The 22,728-nt window shown below is 35.9% G+C and overlaps 1 protein-coding gene across 2 annotated transcripts in view; it reads left to right on the forward strand.

Moving 5' to 3' along the window:
- The window catches only part of LOC121429274 (dual specificity mitogen-activated protein kinase kinase 7-like), a 32,313-nt gene extending 11,276 nt beyond the window's left edge, over positions 1-21,037 (forward strand). For both annotated transcript variants that reach the window (XM_041626266.1, XM_041626265.1), the window contains exons 4-12: positions 3,449-3,562; positions 5,181-5,300; positions 7,148-7,255; positions 8,054-8,105; positions 10,406-10,533; positions 11,731-11,811; positions 12,716-12,858; positions 14,127-14,172; positions 14,800-21,037. In XM_041626266.1, the coding sequence (XP_041482200.1) occupies positions 3,449-3,562; positions 5,181-5,300; positions 7,148-7,255; positions 8,054-8,105; positions 10,406-10,533; positions 11,731-11,811; positions 12,716-12,858; positions 14,127-14,172; positions 14,800-14,916 (909 nt within the window). In that variant the 3' untranslated portion in view covers positions 14,917-21,037. The remainder of the gene's footprint in view (positions 1-3,448; positions 3,563-5,180; positions 5,301-7,147; positions 7,256-8,053; positions 8,106-10,405; positions 10,534-11,730; positions 11,812-12,715; positions 12,859-14,126; positions 14,173-14,799) is intronic.
- The last annotated feature ends 1,691 nt before the right edge of the window (positions 21,038-22,728 follow it).

Consider the following 22,728-nt stretch of genomic DNA (forward strand, 5'->3'; position numbering starts at 1 on the left):
GAAAGTTTTGAAGGTACGTCTTGCGTCATGTCTTCCTGGAGCGACTCCTTCAAAGTTCTCGGGAATCCCCTATTAATCCATTATTTGTTTTCAGAGGGGAAACCTTTAATCTGCTACACGTGTCAATTTTTTTCACCATGCCTGTGGCAGCCTCGTGACACAAAAACACAACTAGGCAATGTCATTGCACTTGCCTGTAATGCCAACATGCATGCATATGAAACTGTCATAATTCTTAGCCTACAGTATTAATTAAAAAAAAAGAGTGATAGAAGTGAGTTAAATCTGCATCCTACTAAGATTATAATTCAGAACATATACAGCATCTTGAAAAATGTACCATTTTCATTGTAATGATAGAAGTAGAAAAGTGATTTGTATGTTTGAATATTTTGTGACATGATATTAAAGTACACACTAGATTTGTTTTTCATTCTTTTTTACGAACAATATGAAAGTACACATTCATACATCTACGTACTGCATACATGTACAACTGTACATTCATGTAGATTGTTTCTTGGGATTATACAGTTTATTCATGTTCTTGCCTTTGTGTACAGTAAAATTGTGAAAAACGTACATGTACTGTACATGTACATACAGTATGTAACATGGATATTTGATAATGAAATACATGTCATGTGGTGAATGTGCCATACATTACATGTCCCAAGAAGTTATGGTTCATGGGTCAGAACCCATTTGATATTTGCTTTTCAAGAGTTATTGACTTTTATATAATGAATGTTTCATTCAGTCATTCAATCTGTGCAAAGTTGTTTGTATCCATGTACTGTACGTGTACACACATTTATGCTGAACTGTGCTAAATGTTCAATTATTTTGTTCATAATCTACTGTAATATACTTTCCATTAAAAAAAAACAATTGTTAATGTTACAGCCACTGTTAACATGTACATCTACATGTATGTAGCATGGTACAGTACATCATGTTGTACATGTAGATGGTACTAGCCAATGTACCAGCCAATCGAATTTGACGTGTCCCTAAACGTTACAAACTTAATCATTACATCAATAGCAAGAGCATTCAGCACTAAAGCAGGGTGCTGAATGAGAGAAAAAAAATGACGGGCTCGGGGAGATTTCGCCAGAAATGCTTATATATGTAAGAGTCCTAGGGGGTGTTTCACAAAGATTTAAGTATGACTTAGGTCGCACTTAAATGTTGACGCGTACATGATATGTAACGTGCAATCTTATTGATCAATACGCAGTAGTGCGCGTCCTCTTGGCATGATCTGACCAATGCTGTCATGCCTTTTATACTGCGCGCAACTAGACATTTAAGTGCGACTCTAAGTCATACTTAAATCTTTGTGAAACACCCCACTGGAAACTAAAAAAAAAAGGAGCCCTGGAAATTCCCATCTGTTGCAATGTCAAAGCTTATCCAGATTCAGGAAGTACATTGTACATGTACGAAATGAAAAGTAGCCCCTGAAAATTACAAATTAATTTTCCAACATACATGTATACATGTAAAATATAAGTTTTTTTCCCTTCTGATGAGCCTGTAATCAAGGCTCCACATTAACTTTTTTTGGTGGTGGCCCGTTCGGGCCACCAAAACCTTCAAATAATTTTTTTTGGTGGCCCACTAATAAAGTTTGGTGGCCCGAAAAATATAAAGAAAAACATTAATTAAAAATGAATAAAACAAACTGAAATATTCTGCAATCACTACCACTATTCTTTGTACATCTTGTATATAAATCGTGCTTGCTGTTATTTTACTTTGCATAAAACAAAAGAAAAAATGAAGAAAGAAAAAAACAAAGGACAGGTCATAAAAAAATTTTTGAGAAAAACAAGAGAAAATTTAAGAAAAATAAATAAAACAAAATTATCAAAAAATGGGGAAAATTATTATTATTCAGTAGAAACATGTTCTTTAATCAGGTATTTTCAATGGGAAGGGGTATAAATGGTTTAATCACTGAAAAAAATGAAAGAAAAAAATAAAATGGCAAAAGTTATCTGGAAAAAACAGGAGACAATTCCTTCCCTATATTTGACAAAATGATGGAAAAAAAATCACATGTCATATCAATGAAATGCCTTCCCAAAGTATTTACTTCCTTAAGAGTGGTTTAAGAAGTCATTTGTAAACAAGAAAGAAAGAGCGGCCTATTTATTTTTGGCTCAAACATGTCAAAGAGAGACAGCTTCGAAATAAACCAAATATCAACATACATACAAATGCACATATGGGACTGTGATGTACTCACCTATGTGTCTTAATGCATTTGGAAATCGGTCTTTTTGAGTCAAAAGAGAGGTCATAATTCCTCCTTTTAATGCTTGCAATTAATCAGGTTTCAGTAATATGGACTGTAGAAGGGCATTTCATTGGTGTAAAATGTGACTTTGACGTAGATTTCCAAAGTTCTGGGGAAGATTTCTTAGCAGTAACATTTTGTATCGCAGCTCCGTGGGTCTGAATAGTCTGCTCGTGCACAGCTAGCTGCATTGGTTTCATGCATGCAAAGCTCAGCCAGACAGCCGGCGCGGCCGGCTGAATAATAGTTACTGTATGCTAGCGGTAGGCCTACATACTGTCATGACTATGCACTCTTTGTGTGTGTGTATTTGTGTGTAGATTAACAAAAAAGGCGCATGACGAATTGGCTTGCAATTTTAACTGTAGAAGGTTGATAAATGCATGCAAAATCGGGAGAAAAATTGCGCTACTATGAAAATTATTGGTTGCCCGATTCGGGCCACCAAAACTTAACATTTTTTCAATAATGGTTGCCCGAGATGAATTTTTGGTGGCCCCGGGCCACCGGGCCACCGCTAATGTCGACACATGGCCTTGCTGTAATGTTTACTTTTTGTCTTGCATCTTATTTAAATAGATGTTTTTCTTTCTCAGTGATTATAAATAAAAATAATCCTGAGTTGTAGGTCACCTACATGTACACGTTACAGTTGGTTTGCGACTGGATTTTGTAATAAAGCATCATAGTGTTTGTCCCAGATCTCTAAATACATGTATATATGGAACATCTTACTCTGCAAAGTTCTATATCATCATAATGCATGTAGTATACTTATGTTCAAATCTATGACAATTGTACCCTTATTTTTAGTAGAATAAAAGTGAATTCAGTATCAAATTGCAATGACGTCACAGCAATATGATAGGCAACATGTACATGTTTGACCTAATAATTAATAAGGGCTTGCAGTTATCAAGAAAAAATTGTATTTTTATACTTTAATTAATTCAACCTCAAATGAAAATATTCTATGCGTTTATATTTTCTAAAAGTAAGGAAAATGTGATTTGTTCCATAATCAGATTTTGGCCAGTCGTAATGTATGTAATTTATTTAGTTCTAATGAGATGGCCTTTTTTACAATACTGTAGTTTGTCTGCACTGACTTTTGTTGTTTGTTTTGAATTTCCTCTGTAGCGCTATCACATCAATGTCGACAGCCTGGAATCAATAGGGGAACTTGGGTTTGGAAGCTGTGGTCATGTGATTCGCATGAGACACAAGGAAAGTAATACAATACTAGCGGTAAAGGTAAGTGCCACCTTTTAAAGGATCGACCAATAGAAATAGGCATCTATATGTATAAAGTGCTATACCCCAATATTAACCCTAGATCTAAACTGGGCTATTTTGGACCAGAATATACCGGGGAGGGAGGAGGGGGATCTTGGTCGCTGATTGTGCGATTGCCACGAAAATAAGCACGCGCGTAGAGCTGGATGTAAACTACAAGACCGTGTAGTAAAATTTTCTAAAAATTAATTTTTATATTTCTTTACTAATTAATTATGCAAATAAGCATATGAAATTTGCCCTAAATTTATTTTTTTCATGTATGTTTTTGCCTTTAACTTAATTAGCTAGTAGAATGCTAATTTTTGGTGGGAGTATCAATTATTACATTTCTAAAAAATATCTACAAAAAATTGTATAAGATTATTTTTTATGCATTCTATTGTTTTTTGAATTCTTATGTATTTCTTTTTTTTCTCACCTTTGTTTTTTATTGTTTTTTCCAGTGAACTTTGTAGGGGAACCTTTTGCGATCATAAATAGCATGAAATAAATCCATTTTAACCAACAAAAGTAAAAACAATCATACCTATATGATATTTGGTTGAAAACACAATTTGCATTGACTTTGTACATGGAATCACATTTTTGAGCAATTTCAGGTCTGACATGCACTTACAAAATGTTGCATAATTTCGAAACCGCGTACCCGGGCTTTGCAATTTTGGTCTTAAAAGATGCGCAAGACTTAAAAGTAAAAAGTCAGCGAGCGGCACAGTAAAAAAAAAATTAGCGCGACGGCGTAGTCAAGAAATTTGTTGAGGAGGGTGTCAAATTGACCCCCCAGTTTATTAAGGGTTAATGATGTATTCCATTCTTTAGCTTGACCTGCTGTCTTTAGCATTCAGAGTATTCAAGGAATAAATCTTGCTACATGTAGGTACCCATTTATTTTACCCGGGTCGAACGCAGCACTATGTGGCAAATTCCTTGTCTATTGAAAATGTGATTTGCTGGGATTTGAACCCATGATCCTCTGAAAGACGAGAGAGAACCAGTAGGCCAATATGTGCCCAATATGCGCTCAATAATTGCTTTGTTCACTGCCGTCGGAGTAATTAACTAAGTTCTTGATTTTTATTGTAATATATATATGTACAAGTATGTTGTATGGTATGTATGACTACTCAGCCCCAACGCAGCTCTCATAAAAAATAGTTATTTTGCGTTAAAATATTGATATTCAGAAAATTTTTAAATGACTACTGTACAATATCAAACCAAGAAATTCAACTAAATGCAAGACACGAGCAATAAAAACACACTTCATTTTGAGTGAATGTCAGACTTCAAACCTTGATTTTAATATTTTTCCTTAATGCCCTCCTGAAATTAATATCAAACTACTTCATGAGATATACTCGATAAGATAAATACGTTACACAAGGCATATCATTTTAAGCGAAGGTTCTGTTTTTCAACTTGGTAGGAAACAATGATTTTGATAATATCAAGTTTTTGAGTGGACAGTTAGATAGATGTAGGAAATAAAATTACGTTCATTTAATGCAATTTTTTAGACACAATTTCAAGGTAAAAAAAAATGAGTTATTATGTTTCTTTTATTTTCTTGCAGCAAATGAGAAGATCAGGTAACAAAGAAGAGAACAAGAGAATTCTAATGGACTTGGATGTGGTACTCAAAAGTCACAATAGCCCTTTTATTGTGCAATGCTTAGGGGCTATAGTAACACCTGTAAGTATATCCATACATGTACATGTAGCAATAACCAGATGATCCCTGTACAACGTCTAAGGAAAAAGCAGAATTGAGCATTCAACAAGTTGAGGATGTTCTACAGTTAAAATGAAATTCATGTCATTTAACTAAAATTGGCAAGCTTTTAGAGGAAGGTGCACTTAAGCGGTGGAAAAAAAAAACGGGTTCATGTGCTTGTTTTCAAACTCTCAGCACTTTTGTTGGAGAAGTGTGCTATAAACACCAAAAATGCATCAAAGGCTTTGTATCTATGTGAGGAAAAATTACTCTACCAAAACTTGAGGTCATATTTGTCATAATTTGCAGCACTTCAGAGTAAAGTATTCATGGAACATGTTCTTAGGTCATAACTCAATTACATCTAGGAATATCACATAGAACAAGAAAGGATCACTAGTCATGCGTAAAGTCATTTGTATCTTACGAACAGCTTTATGAAACACCCACCTGCTATTGTAGGCTTGCATGGAAAGAGGATTATAATTTGGTGACCACAGAATTATAAATAAAACTGGAAATCTCTCTCTCTGTAAAAAAGAACACATAGTGGAGTGAGATCAAAGAAAGTTAGACATCTGATTCTTGTATTCATGACAACAAATATCAATGCAGAAGGAGAACCCAAAGGCCCTTAATCTGAAGTCAGGTTTAACTTAGACCATGGTCTAACTTAGTGCCAAAATTATGGCAAGCCAAATATGTCAAAATTATGTTTTCATTGAATGGCCCAAATGTTGACTGTGCTATTTCCCATTTTTTCATGGTGAAGACAACTATCATATTCATTCTTCCCAGATAATTAAGAATTATTTGAGACTAAAATGACCTGATACATTCAACCTCTACTGTTACAGAATTATGCCACAACTGGCTTCCCATAGTTAAACCACAACTTTAAACCTGAGTTACAAAATTAAACCTGACTTCAGAATACGTGCCATTGTGTCTCACATAAAGTATATTGTCAGGCAAGATTAAAGGGGATCTGGGCCCTGTCATACGAAGAATTATGATAGATCAAATCAACCACAACTATGGACCAGTAAATGTCAACGTCTGAAATTCATGTTTGTTCATGTTTTCTAGATGTCTGTTCATACATTCATAATTTTCTTGGATTAAATTAAGTATTGTGCAAACTTCCTGGAGAAAATATTATGATGTTGATGGATGTCCATGTACTTCATGGGATGGGATCAGTTGTAACTCTTTCTCATAAAGGACCTGTTGTATTTTTGCCATTATGGCAACTACCATGGTAACATCGCTCAGCAGCCAATCATAATCAAGGTTTCCATGGTAGTCGCCATAATGGCAAAGTTACAACAGTTGCAAGACCTTTATAAAATGGTCCCTTGGTCTGTCCCTTTCTGGTTCAGGTCTGTATTGGTAGTTAGTCTAGGTCCGCCCTAAAAAAATGCTCATACCAGCCATTCAGTGGATTTGATAGTTACAGCATAATATAATTGTCTTGTACAGCGGGGAGGGTAGAACACATGGATTAAAAGGTTAAAAGTTCGATTCCGCCAGTTTTTTTTGTTGGAAAGGATATCCTCTCAATGAAAGACCTTGGCCAAAGCCCAATGTGTATTTCAACCCTTGTGACTTTGGAAAGTGAAATATGTACCTAATGCAAAAGAGATGTTCTGTCATGATTTGTTGTATTGTCAGCAAATTGGATCAATGACTTTTGGCTGGACTTTGCCCCTGCAGGGTTAAAGATGTTATCAATTTTAAAATTGATTGTAACTGTATGTCTATGTGAAAGGACACATGTACTGACATTAAGTTGTTATCAATGTAAATGATGTTATCAATTTCAGAGTGAAGTTTGGATCTGCATGGAGCAGATGGCTACCTGCTTAGACAAACTTATCAAGAAACTCAGAGAACCGGTCCCGGAACAGATCATCGGCAAGATGGTTGTAGCAGTAAGTTTACAGTCTACAACTTATTGAGGGATTTAGATCACTTGTTGGTGACTGAATCTTTGTGTTGTTTAGGACACTCATATTTTAGTATAATGATGGGAGGTTTGTTATCTTGTTGATGACTACTGATATACCTCAAGTCCATATTGATTAGGACACTTGTTTTCAGGAACAGGAAAATCTTTCAGAATACCTTCATTTTCAAAACATTTCATAAAGATTTGTCCCCCCAAATATATCTTTATATTTGGATGGGTTTTAGATGGTTAGAAATCTTCCTCACAGATATTGATTATGAGGTAATATCTGCTTGGTCCCCATTGCAGAAAGCTTTTAAATTGATCACAACCGCCATATTCAAATGCAACTTGACGTTCAATCGGTCACAAGGGCCAATTGCTTCGAACTGTAGCTTCTTCTGCAACTGGCAACTTAATGAAAAAAAAAGAATGAAAGATTGCATTTTTTTATAGCCCTTTCACATAGTTTTCTTTATTGAATACAAACAAATATAATTGAAAAAATGAATTTGATTTGGAAATGATGAATAATAGTACAATCTATATTTCGTGATAGTGATATCAAAATGTCTAATCAACCAAAATAGCAATTATAGGCTTTCAGGGTTGTTTCTTTTAACTTTGACTTTGAAGTAGTATTAGATTATTGTGAGATCGACAGGCTCCCAAGACATCATGAATTCTGTGTAGATTGATAAGGGAAAGAATTGTTATAGAAGACTTGACTCTATTCGGATTTCACTATCATTTTTTGAAACTTTATTTTTGTCCATTACAGATCGTGAATGCACTGAACTACCTGAAAGAAAAACATGGTGTAATGCACAGAGGTGAGTAATGATGGCATTATTTATATTCATCTATTTGCTTATTTCACAGTGTTATTTTTCTCCGGCTGGACCTGAGCTGTCTTGAAGTTGCTAAAACTTTCAAGGAATAAATCTGACAAACGTAATTTCTAGCTGAAGGAAGCAGGTTTCAAAATTGTGCTGCTCCTACTGAAAGGCAAGAGTCAGAGAACCAGTGTATTATGATGCTAACAGTGAAACTGAAGTGTAGTTTGGTGGTTTGTTTTTCATTTTCCAAGGGTCACAAGGTTACAAAAGATGGAATGATTCAGTCCACGAAATGGATAAAACAGCCTCTGAAAATTTAAACAGCCCTTATCATTCTCATATGATTTTGTTGTCTCACCTGCATAGCAGAGTGAGACTATAGGCGCCGCTTTTCCGACGGCGGCGGCGATTGCGGCGGCGGCGGCGACGGCGGCGGCGGCGTCAACATCAAATCTTAACCTGAGGTTAAGTTTTTGAAATGACATCATAACTTAGAAAGTATATGGACCTAGTTCATGAAACTTGGCCATAAGGTTAATCAAGTATTACTGAACATCCTATTAGAGTTTCATGTCACATGACCAAGGTCAAAGGTCATTTAGGGTCAATGAACTTAGACCATGTTGGAGGAATCAACATCGAAATCTTAACCTGAGGTTAAGTTTTTGAAATGTCATCATAACTTAGAAAATATATGGACCTAGTTCATGAAACTTGGACATAAGGTTAATCAATTATCACTGAACATCCTGCGTGAGTTTTATGTCACATGACCAAGGTCAAAGGTCATTTAGGGTCAATGAACTTTGGCCGAATTGGGGGTATCTGTTGAATTCCCATCATAACTTTGAAAGTTTATGGATCTGATTCATGAAACATGGACATAATAGTAATCAAGCATCACTGAACATTTTGTGCAAGTTTCAGGTCTCATGATTAAGGTCAAAGGTCATTTAGGGTCAATGAACTTTGGCCGATTTGGGGGTATCTGTTGAATTACCATCATAACTTCGAAAGTTTATTGGTCTTGTTCGTTAAACTTGGACATTAGAGTAATCAAGTATCACTGAAAATTCTGTGCGCATTTCAGGTCACATGACCAAGGTCAAAGGTCAATGAACTTTGGCCGAATTGGGTGTATCTGTTGAATTACCATCATAACTTTGAAAGTTTATGGATCTGATTCATGAATCTTGGACATAAGAGTAATCAAGAATCACTGAATACCTGTGCGAGTTTCAAGTCACATGATCAAGGTCAAAGGTCATGTAAGGCCAATGAACTTTGGCCATGTTGGGTTTTTTTGTTGAATAACCATCATATCTCTGTAAGTTTATTAGTCTAGTTCATAAAAAGTGGACATAAGAGTAACCATGTATCACTGAACATCTTGTGCGAGTTAGAGTAGTTTTCAAAGTCAGCACTGCTGCTATATTGAACCGCGTGATGCAGGTGAGACGGCCAGAGGCATTCCACTTGTTTTTCATAATATGCTGCAGAATAAAAAAAGATGCTGAAAAATAATATAGCTCCTGGAAATCTTCAAATTGATTGCCTAAAATCATTTAGATAGATGATAACAGTATAGAAACTTGGAAATTGATAATGAAAACAATAATAAGCAACATTTGAATTCCATCTTATACATATCTAGCACTTCATACAATATTTTTAAGCGCTGCATACTATTACAATGGTTTTAGCACAGCTACCCTGATCTAGTGTCTGAACATTCAGTCAATTCAGTCATGTTGCTTAAGTTGTTTTTTTCTGACTACTCTACCTACCTCTTCACTACTCAAGATTCTTGCTGATAAATTTAGCGTCCCATCCTTGCCATTTGTCTTCCTTCCATTCATATCGAATGTCAGGGTGCTACATAAGCACATGCCCGATCGCCCGGGGCAAGTAAAATTAGAGTCGGGCAAGTTTTTTTAAGTAAAGACCAAAACTACTTGCCCGAATTGGGCACGCAAAATTCTCACAGTAGAATGACCAAAATTAGGGTCGATATGATGATATTGACCTTGATTTTGGTCATGGCACAGGCTAGTAGATCAGTTCATGTCAAAAGAGAGAAAAAAAGGTCAATGGTTTATAAAACCGCAAAACTTTCTTTTAAAGAGCTAAAAAAAATTTTAAAAGGATTTTTTCGGGCAAGTGATATAGATTTTGGGGCAAGTATATTTCAAATTTTGAAAATTTACTTGCCCGACTGGACAAGTTCTTCTAAAAAGTGATGTAGCACCCTGCTAATGTTTCTGTTCCACTTGTTTTTCCATTTATCAATGTAGACGTCAAACCATCAAACATGCTCCTTGATGAAAAGGGAGTGGTCAAACTATGTGACTTTGGTATCAGTGGCAGACTAGTCGACAGTAAGGCCAGGACGAGGAGTGCCGGATGTGCAGCATACATGGCGGTGAGTAATATCTATCAGCCTTGAAAAGCGCCCTCAAGGCACTATTTATTGAAACTTATTATCCGTCGCACACCATCACATCGGGTGCAGAATTGAAGGACTTCTGTAGATTTCCTGTCTTCACTTCGAGTATTGATTATCATCAAGACACTTTAAATTTATGAAGATTTATGAAGCTTTACTTGCTACCGATAATACACTCCTGTCAGATTTTTATGGTCAGCCAACTATAGCTCTCCAGTTTTTTCAAAGTGCTCAAGGAGAATAGGCTCATGCATATACTTGCCCAGCTCTCTGGAATTATATGCTTGTAATAGGAAACTGCACTTCTGTTAATTCAAATTGAATTGAATTGAATTCATTTATTGTCCCATGAATGGAAATTCATTTTTCACTGATTATTAACAAAAATATGAATACTAATACAAGGTATACCGAACAATAGTTTGATTATAATCAAAACATGTACATCCAATCATAACAGCAAAATGGTTTTGTAACTAAGTGAACAATGATAATTGAATTCGTATTTGACATTAATTAATGAAATTGAATTAAAACTAATAAAATAAATCATTAAACAACTACTGAAGTGATGAACCCAGTTGTTGCTAGCCCCCGCCCCTATGTCGCGGACACATCACTCAAAGCTACTACTTATTCAAGTTGGCCTACAAGGCAGATTTGCCCATGTCTTACCCTACTGTTAAAAGTGTGAAAGAGTCCATCACAAAAGAGTATTCAAAGCAGCCTCGCTTAGGAGGGGGGGGGGCACAAACAAATTCCTGATTGATTATATTTGTAATTAGTGAACAAGTGATGTGTATGGTTTTTCATAAAACAACTGACCTCTAGCAGAGCTGAATTTATGTTTACGATATAAATATCCTCTATACTTGGCAATTCTGACCTGATGTATTTTCTTAATGTTTTATATATTTCCCAATTTTTTTTTTTTTTTTTTTTAAATTGCACCTTCGCACTCTATAGGATAGCTATAGCACATTATAAGTCATATTTATTATCATTTAGTATACAAAAATCATAGATAAATTTTGTAAAATTGTACTTTTCCAAGAGAAAACAATAAATGCTTCTTTAAACACCAATATTGAATGATAAATTTACAATATGGAAGTGTAAGCTCATTTATAATTTGTACCTTAATTGCTAAATTTTTGTTTCTCATTCCATCAGCCGGAGCGGATAGACCCACCCGATCCAAACAATCCAGATTATGATGTCAGAGCCGATGTTTGGAGTTTAGGAATTTCACTGGTAAGAATCACATTGCAATCATTTGAATTAAATTTAGGGGAAGTATACAAGTTTTTGATGTGCAATTAAAAGAAAACAAAACACTAAAAATATGGTAAGAGTTAGAATACATGTATAATTGAGATACCAATTTGTTGTCATATAAGCTAATAATGATAATGACTTGGGCTGTTCATGCAAAATCCACTCTGAAGAGTGTTCAAGGTGCTTGTCAAGAATTTTTTAACGAAAATTATGAATAATTGAACAGAAATGTTTTGTAGGTGTTGTTTGAAAGTTTCAAAAGTTGAACATTTTATAATGTCTTCAGGAAGACTTTTCCGTAACTTAGAGGATGAGCGGACACATGGTCCGTCCTCCCAGATTTTGGAAACTTTGGGGATAACGAGAACTGGAAGTGGAGGAACGTAATGATCTTGAAGGAGATTTGCAATCTTTGGCTTGCCATATTTCAGTTATTTACAGTCTTGCAAATGGCTTCATGACCCCCCCTCCCCCTTCATGAATAGTGATGAACCTGTTCTAGTTTTGTAATAGCCATGGGGAATATGAAAAGGAAAATAGTGAAAGACAACTTTGGTTCGTTGGTAATCCTATCGCATTAAAAACATTCATGTTTTTGTTCGACATTCTCTGTCAGCCGTAATTCAGGTGACGTTCAAATAGATATTCATGCATGTTTCAAAAATGCCTGTGGCAAGATAATGTTTCAAATTATTTTATGTTGTATACATGTATTCCAGAACAAAGGAGTGGCTTCTTTTAGAAGGTGAAGTAATACCACATTTTCCGCATTGACCATCGATTATGGATTTTATTTCTGGATTGATATCCAATCTGGAGCAATTGTATTGAGGCGTGTTAACAATAACCGCACATGGGCTGTGTTGTCATTGATTTCTAGGTGGAAATAGCAACAGGGGAATTCCCTTACAAGAATTGTACAAATGACTTTGAGGTACTAGCCAGAGTGTTGTCTGAAGATCCCCCGAGGCTTCCTATGAAGAGAGGCTTCTCAGTTGACTTTCACTCTTTCATTCAGTGCTGGTGAGTCTGCAGTATCGTCTTTGGATCTTGTAGTTGTCGTTGATCATGATTTTTGGCATTTATTTTTGTGAAATGAATTCCACTTAAATGAGAATTCCACTTAAATGATTCTTAAGTTTTGTTTTAATTAAGAATTTCCTCTCGTGAGGTCCACAGACTCTGGAACTTGATTATTAGTTGTGCTACATATATGTATACAATATCCAATAGAAATGAGTACACCCCTCATAGTTATGTGTTAGTGCTTCCCTCATAAGTATGTGATTAATAAGAATAATTTTGAAATACAGCTTCTGTAAGAACATTGTTTTAACTTTTGCTTAAAATTTTTTTGACCAAGATGATAGGCATAATTCTGTTCTCTGTCTTTATTTGATAATTATCTGATGCTAGATTAAGCTTTTTATGTAAGCTATTTCATATTGGAACTAAGAGGCTGTTCTCACTACGTTCCTAAAACTAGTTAACTGGAAACTAGTTTAGTGGAAACTAGTTTAACGCGTAGTGAGAACGGTCAAAGCGGTCTTGGAAGCGATCTTCCAAACCAGTTTGGAAAACCACCTCGCGATGTAGTTTTCAAGATCACTTTGCCTCGTTAAAGTGGTTTTAGCGTAAGTGAGGACACAACCGATCTTCGGGAAGCGATCTTCGCACATTTTGAGCGCGCTACTCCACACAACAGGTGTAGAATGCCTACGCTGCGGTTTCGAATTTCGCGCGAAACGTCTCGCCCCACTGAGAGCGTTTCCATAGCAACAAGAACGCTTTACGTGAAGTGATTTTGAAAACCACTTTTATGCGATCAAGTGAGAACGCTAGCAAAGCGATCTTCCAAAGTGGTTTCCTGAACCGGTTTCCAGTAAACTAGTTTTAGAAAGCGTAATGAGAACGGCCTCTAAGTAGTCTGAGAAACACAGAATTCAGTAGCCAACATGATAAGTGATACTGCTTTGGGAATTAATAGTTAAATGGCAGAAGTGATTGTTATAAGAATTTTTTTTTTCTTCAAATTATGACATTTTTACCTATGTAAGCGATTGCTTAAATAGGAAAAAGAGAAGGAAAAGTGTACAGATATGAAGCAAATATTAAAGGAAGGAAATTCATACAAAATGATTAGCAAAGAACATGGCAGGGAGCGAGATAACATCTTGAGTCATTATCATGGTTTTATGTTAACCATTACTACTCTTCACACCTGCTGATTAAGTTCTCGATAACATTGTGCAAGTCATTCTCTTTTTCCCAAACTTTATATTTTTCTACAGTTTGACAAAAGATTATAATAAAAGACCTAAATACAAGCAACTCATGGTAAGTACACACAGTATAAGGCTTTTTTTTTTTACCAGACATTGACTGGGCTCATATCATCCGAACCATAATTGTTCTAGGATGTTCACATTATGTAGAAATAAAATGGAACAATAAGAGACACAAGAGGAATTACTGGAGCTTCAAATAGGATTTAACCACACAATTGAAATAGATATCTAATTTGAATGGATCTGTAGTCTTTAATATACAGGGCCCTGCTGCATCCAATTGCAACTCTAACCAAAATAGATCAAAAGAATTTATCAAGAGAGTAATATAAAACAGGTCAGCAAGATATATTTTGCCTGCCCACAAAATCCACACTGGAAGAAATAATGTCAATATTTTTTTTAAAGCACTTGCACATGTTGTCAATATCATTAATCATTTTGATATGTTTGAGGTAACATAAAAGAGCATTGAAGATGATATACCCTACTTAAGGGTTGTGTTGGAATCAAACCCCCAGGTTTTCATGGTGTAGTTGGGTGCCTTTCACCACTCAACCACAGCACCTCAAATTGGGTTATCTGTGCGTAGAAATGTCGCCATCTACTGTTTTATATCATGCAGTTTAAGTGGAGGTACTGTGATATGCTTGTGATTCCATTCCCCTTGCTACAGGAGCACAGCTTTTTCAAGAGGTACCTGGTAGCCAGGGTGGACGTAGCATCCTGGTTTGCATCGGTCATGCACAAGGTTAGGACGCAATCAAGCCGGCAGGATAGGCATACCCCGTAATGACCGGCCAAGCTCAGCGTTCACCCATCACACCTCTGTGACAAAAGTGCAACAAACCCTGCACTCTCTTTGAACTTTTTTAAACCAGCGTCCGTTCACTGTGCGTTTAGCACCGTTCCAAGAACTCTTCAAGATCCGTGGATCTCTGCATGGACGTGGCCGTCACCATGGCGCTGGAGTAAGGCACTTTTTTCACAGTTCAGGTGCACGTGACCGGCTCTGTTTTACCATGAGTATACTTTTTTGACAACCTCGTGCGCGTGCGCTGAGTGGCATGCTGCATAACCCGAGGTGGACAATTCCATGACGTTGAATACTTTGTGTTTTTTTGTGTGTTAGCGTCGTCACTGAGACCACTATACTGGTTTATGTACTCTGACAAACCTCATTGAATGATTGCATTGGTAGAAATCTAGCCATATCTCCTAATTGTACAAAAGAAGAGGAATATTATCACCCCCCTGAAAAGTCATGACTTGTAAGACATTTGGATGCAAATTCTAGAGATGATTTATATTTCTGCATCATTTTTGTCTCTGTTCCGTATCCAGTGCTCCTTTTTAATCAATCATTATGCTTCGTAATTTATATTCTTAAATTAAGCATGTGCTCTGTCCGTAACAATAGACCTAGTGATAATCTTGATATTTAGCCTGAAGACATTTCAATGGATCTCTTGTAGGTGCAAATTTTGTGTGTTTTTGTAAATGAAAATGTTTTTTCCACTATTGGCAACACTTTTTAGATAAAAACGAACTTTTTTCTCCATTATTGTTCCTATCAGACTAGTAAATTATATTCTTTGTACATGTCTATTCCAAAGGCAACGTCTGTAAGCATGTACTGCATACAACTGCACAAGATGTGCTCATTCTTACTATTTCTCAAGGGGATATATATATGTACACCATAGATTTAATGAGCATACATTGCCAAGATCCCAAATAACTTTTAGTTCTAGTGGTACAATGAAATATCATTCTTGTGAAGAAACTGATGTTTTATGGAACGTTCCATACATTAAGAATGTATGGAAATTCAGCTTCTCATACATTTATGAAACCCTTTTATAATGCCTTCAGATCAACATGACATTGTACGTAGCAATCCATATCTGATGTATGATTCATATACCATATTAACCAACATTTGTCTTCTGGAGGTGAGTGATTGGAAGTATCAATTGGATATTTGCTATTGATGGATCAGTTTTAACCAAAGAAAGTCAAGTGCTAGTTTCTGTTACACCAAGCAGTGATTTTAGGACCTGCAATTGACAGGCTATTGGCTCTCAATTTCTTTCAAAGACCACAGTGTTAAGTGTTGTCATATTGCTGTTAAATTTCTTTTACATGTTTTCAAATCAACTGCCCAGGTCCAAATCTAGTACACTTACAGTACATTGTATGAGTGTACATGTACCCACACACACTACATAGAACCAATTGAATTTTTTTCCTAGTTTATTTAGAGTCAAAGGATGTTTGGTATGCATTCCAAGTTCACAAAAAAAATATTACTACCCCAAATTCTAAAAAAAATTAGCAGCCTTTCTGCAATGCAATTCATAGAAATGAAGAAGAGTTTGTGATGGAAAAGAAAGTATGTCCTGAGATTAGTGATTTGTGACTAATAATAATAATCTTTAATAAAAGTAAAAGCAAAATTCTGGATCATTTACTCACTTATAAAGCTGTACAGCTTAACTTTTACTTTCTTTTCCTCTCATTCACCAGAAAGAATCTTAATGGGAGGCAGTAGTGGCTTTGCTTGTATGTCAAGACCAAAATTTTTATGAAAAATTTGCAAAAATGCAATTCAATTACATCTATATTCATTTTATTGTCCATTGTTTGGAAGTTCTTTGCAACATTAATCAACAAAGTTAAATCCAATGTAACAAATCCCCTCAGCAGCATATTCTCAATCAAACCAGTCCGAGTCACATCTTCTTGCGATTTCAAATCGCTTTGTTCTATGTCTCATACATTTCATTAAAAAAATGAAACTGGAATCTACTTTTTAGGAGAAGAAAGAGTTGGGAGGTTCCTTTTTCATCGGAGGGCGATGGGTGGTCATTGCCCACAATGATAAAGGCTAATGCTGGTGAATGACATCATCTGTGATAAAAAAAAACCCTGAATGGCTTCAAATTCTCCCACGAGAACCGCACACTTTTATATCTTTAATAGCATGTTTGCAACATGTTCTCTATGTTATTTGTATGAGTAGTATCAACAGTTGCCTCGGGGTGCTGGAAGCTCTTCCCCTGGTGGCAGATATTGTATAACGCTTGTTAGTTTTTTCCGCTTGGCTCAATTTCCTATTAGATTGGTAGAGAAATGGATGCACCCATTAGAGAAAGAGCAAATTGGATTATCTCCTCCGATTTTTTCCCCCACTGCGGTTTTGGGGAGGTATTATATCAAAATGAACAATGCACTTATTCATTTTCAAAGAGGGCGTAATGTTACCACTCGTGGGAGATTGGTTTTGCCCCTGGCACTGTGCAGGGTATTGCATGACTTCCAAAAGAAATGCAGTGCATGGGGAATTCTAAAGTGGGATCATGACTTATTGTACATTGTCTCATGTGTAATGTGTCAGGCCCTGTTTACACTAATGTCCTGTACTTATGTTTCCCTGTATGAATGTCACGCAAGACAGTGTGAACATGTCTGCGATTTTGAATGGAACTCCTTGCTAAATTGTCTTACTGCGCATTTTTATTCTGCCGTATCTCCAGTTGTGACTACTCATGCTTGAGTAGGGTCTGAAGAATGTTCCATGTTGGATCATCACTTGATTAGTCGTGCTAATATTGCACAAGGCTCCATTCATACTTTAAATCATTTTTGTTAGCTTCTGATACAGGTATATCTACTTAATGTTTTACCAACATTTGAACCAATTGAACCAATTACCTACTGGAACCGGGTGGTCCCTTTGCAAAACTTATTTGAGTCACAGAAGTCAGTAGTCAACATGCTGTTACAGAAGCCAATGTCATTTGAAGCCCATTTTACACCGACAAATAAGAACACACTTCTTAAAAGAGAATCTAAAAAAAAAAAAACCCCTAGAGAGGCACAAGCAAACTTCTCTCTCTTTTTTCGCCCGTTGTTTTTTTTTCAAATGTAAAGGTTTGAAATTGAATACTTAAATGTATTCAGACAATCTCTGGGGGGGTAATTAAACCCTTATCAAGGTATTTTTTTTCTGTCCATGTTACCATAAGAATTTTAACAGTTTTGCAAACCAGCTGCCTACTCACTCTTAATTTTCCGTAAAAGCAGCTTCACCAGGATTGAAGACCTTTATTGCCAACCCATCAATAGGTTTTGTTTCCCAGGAAAATTAGTAACATGAACTAAAGAGCTTTTCTGAAGAAAAAAAAGTAAAGCTAAAATCAAGAAATTCACAATCATGGTATCACATTTGACTAAGGATGCCCTAAAACTGGATCTTTGGATAAAACTTGTTTTGTTGTTTTTTTGAATTACATTTTGTAGAATAAAAGGTCAGGGAATCGGGTTGTTTTCAAGTAATAGTCTGAACTTTGATACAAAGGCAAAAAAGATCTCTTTATCCCTAACTCAGTTTTCTACCCAGATTGTGTGAAACAAAAACATTGCTGATTGCCTCATAAATGTATTTTGGAATTGCTCCCCTTGTAATTACTTAGAAAGACACATTCTCTACTTCATAGCTATTTGTGTTTAAATCTGAATAAGATTTAAAATTATCTTTATGTGCTTCTATTTCTGATGACCTTTTATAGATCAACCTTAACTGATTGCAAATATCGTAAAATTTATGTGATCAAAAAATTTCGAAGTGCAAAACCAGTTGAATTTGCAATTTTTTCTTTGGCATGTTTAATCCCTCCAATGGGTTTTGTAAGACAGCATATTGAATGTCATAGAGAGCTTATTGATTGAGTATAGAGAAGAGGGTACACTGTTTGATGTGTTTCTAATGCATTGTGATAAAGAAGAGAAGCTTATATGTAGTTCAGAGGGATTTATCGACTTTTGAACGCAGATATAGGAAGATCAGAAGAATAAGTGATTGCTCTTAAGTAGAGTTGAATGTAAGCAATTAGAGAAAATGACTGCTATGCCCTACTACACTTTTCCATTGCAAGTCTCTGCTATGAAGCTACGTGCATGGGTTATTGGTTATTTCTTGAGGGGAGGGGGGCCTCATTTTGATACTTGAAAGTAGAACAAGCACATGTGATGTTAAAAAATGTAATTTCTGAACATCTCATATTGTGATATCCTTGGTAGTATCATGTTGGGAAATCTTGAGCAATATTAAGGAACAAATGTAAATCACTTTAAACCCGGTTCTTGTAACCACCGCTTCGATTCCAATGTTAATTTAAAAAAAAATAGAAATCGTAAATCAGAAATAACTGTATGTAGCTTGCCAGGGAAATTCCTGCTTTTGATCTGCCCATTTGATGTCTTGTCCGAGTTATTAAAAGTTTCAAACAGTTACACTCGGTGATTCCTGGTGGGTGTTTCATAAAGCTGTTCGTAAGATACGAATGACTTTACGCACGACTGGTGATCCTTTCTTATGCTATGTGATATCTCTATGTAATGGATTTATGACCTAAGAACATGTTCCAGTCGTGCGTGAAGTCGTTCGTAACTTTACGAACAGCTTTATGAAACACCTACCAGGGTTGGGTAATTTGTGATGCCAGCAGTCTGTCTGCTACCTGTGGTAAGTGATGCCGCATTTACCGTGGCTGGGATGGGATTGCGGGATCAGTAGGGGCTTAGCGGCATTGAGAGGTATACCTGTGAAGCAGAGGCGGCAGCATCGAGTTTCACCCAGGTGCATCATCGAGGGTGTTAGATGTCGCAGGAGACCTCATTACCAGCCATCCATCTTGTTAAACCTGACTTTAAAGGCTAATACAGATGCATTTGGTTTCTAGCCGGACAGCTTATTAATCGTTCCTATAAGGCATTGGTGGTTTTTTGTGTGTCTATGTCATTATTATGCCCTGTTTAACTGAAACAATTGATTATGCAAAGATTAATCCATCATTTGGAAACCAATTTTAAAGGTATCTACATTTTTGTCAAAAGTGGTTTTGCTTTTTTTTATTTTGCATTGGTGGTGCTGCACATGCGAAGATTAGGCCTTGTTTGAAAAAGACAGTTACACAGTAATTCACTTTTGTTTATACAATACTTCAGTTCTTATACAGTTAAGTCTAGTAGTGGCTCAGATTTTGCTTACCGGTACTTGGCTTTACTGGTATGTATGGAAGGATTAGGCCTTTAAAAAATATACACCAATTAATTACACAACTTTTTTCTGCCCCTGTTAAGTTCTTACTTGAAGGCTCATGAATATAGTTGCACTGACATATTTTTTTTTGTTGGTTGTGTCGATCTTCTGAATTTAAGTATAATCTCTATTCAGATGTCACAGTTTATCATACAATTTTTTTGCAAGATAAATTTTCACTTCAGTCAAAGTCATATCTGATAGTATCCCCTGATATGAATACATTTCTCTGGTAGAAGAGTTTAATTGACAGCCAATTCTAGTGAATTTTCTTACATTTTCAACCAAGTTTATACTACAGTAATTACAGAGCCCATCGCTATCCATTCATTAGTGTGTTTATTTGTTTAAAACAGTACATAGTTATATTTACTATGTTCACTATTCCAACAGCTTCTATTTCCCAATGACATTGCTAATGTAGAAATAGATGAAGAGGCGAACATATTTATTTTTTTTTAATTTAAGCAAACTTTTTCACTTCTTTCAACTTCTAATCAGGTACCTGGCTTGACACATATAATGTATTACATCTTTAATATCAACCTTGCCCTTATCATCAATCTTTTCCTTCCTATCATATTACTTCCAATATGAGTCAGGTGGATAAGGGCCATTCAGTGACCGACAGTCTGTAATCCCAGTGACATTTAGACGTAATCCAAGGATTAGAATCCTAGCTTATCCTACCCTATTTAGACGGGGATGGCTTGATTTACCTCACACCTGCGAAAATTGGCGACCCGCTTTTATACGACTATTGACATTTGTGAAAAGAATTCAGGAATTGATATCGCAAGCATCGAATTGGTGAAAAAAATTATTGTAAAAAATCTCTTTTTGTGGAGCTTAGCCTTTGGTATGAAGTCCTTTGGTGATGATTTTGAGCCATCAGTTCTCTGGTAATCTGTCCATACTGATTTGAGATAAGATCCAAATGGCAACCAGCCACTAAGGCAATCAGAAACCCTCTCATAAAAAAACAGTATGAAGTAATTCATATTGAAGAAAAAATAATGGACGATGCCTCGCAAAGAGAATTATAGAGAGGTGGGTGGAGAGGGGTGTGGTGTAGTGATCAATATGAAACTTATGAGACCCACTTTCACGAAAAAAAAAGATTTTATATTTCTTGAAAGCTGATATGTTTAAACAGGTTAATATCAGGTTTGTATCAATGAAACGAATGCATTGTTACTTTTCACACACAACCCTGTCTTGTGATCATTATGAGGCTGTTGCTTGTTATTAAACTATTAGGCCCGTATTCTGAAGTCGGATTTAACTTAAACTCAGGTTTAAAGTTGCAGTTTTAGTATGGACAGCCAATTGTTACATACTTCAGTTTATCCGGCTGTCAAATCATTCATAATTGTGTAGGAAGTATAAATAAATAATTGTCTTCACCATCGATGAATCAGGAAAGAGCACAGTAAACATAAGAAACATACAACTTAATAAAAATTTTGATACGTTTGGCTTCCCATACTTAAACCACAACTTTAATCCTGAGTTTAAGTTAAACCCGACTTCAGAATACAGGCCAAAAGTTTAACACTCGTAATTAAACTATTAAATTAAAGTATGTGTTTTGTGTGAATACATGCTTACAGTTTGAGGTTCACTCAGTTTCATGTAGAGTTAGAAATGTATCTCAAGTCTTAATGACATCCAGTTCTGGTAACATTGACTTCATTTTGTTTGTGTTGATCTGAAGGCAGGCTTCAGTGCCTCGATACTAAAGCCGGCCAATCAAAGTGGTAATCCTTGAGTGTTGCCTGAAATCTGACCCAGCCGATACACCTGCTGTAGTGTGGAAGCGTCCATACATGAAGGGTGTTTGGGAAATAGAGATTTGGCTCGGCTTGAAGGATTAAGCCTGGAATCCGACCAGGGTAGCATTGCATGAACCGTCTTGTCATTGATGTCAGCTGAAAATTACTCTCGGCCAATCAGATGCAGTGATTTCAGTAGCTTATAACATTCATCAGTGAAAGTCGGTGAGTCATCTCATGAAACGTGCTCCAGGGGAGTGTTTCACGAGATACCTTGTCAGTGATTTTCACTGACCAATGTTATAAGCTACCAAAATCATTGCACCTGATTGGACGAGAGTAAATCACTTGGTGAATCTCTCTATGAAATGCTCCCTGGGTTTTTCCCAGTAGTTCATTTGCCAGTTAGAGAGAAAGTAAGAAGCTGATATACAGTATATCAATCATATACATTTTTAGTGATAAACTTGGTGTATGTGTATAAATGAATCCAGATATTACAATAATGCTGTTCTTAACGATCTATCTTTTATTTTTTAAAACCTGATGTAACAAAATCCATGCTATATTTAAAGGAGAATGAAACCATTGGAAGAAGATAGCTTGTGTGAAAACAGAAAAATCAAAGAAACAGATCAACAAAAGTTTGAGAAAAATTGGACAAATAATGAGAAAGTAATGAGCATTTGAATATTGCGATCACTAATGCTATGGAGATAGCAAA

The sequence above is a fragment of the Lytechinus variegatus genome, chromosome 15 (assembly GCF_018143015.1).
Source record: "Lytechinus variegatus isolate NC3 chromosome 15, Lvar_3.0, whole genome shotgun sequence".
Classification (NCBI taxonomy): Eukaryota; Metazoa; Echinodermata; class Echinoidea; order Temnopleuroida; family Toxopneustidae; genus Lytechinus; species Lytechinus variegatus.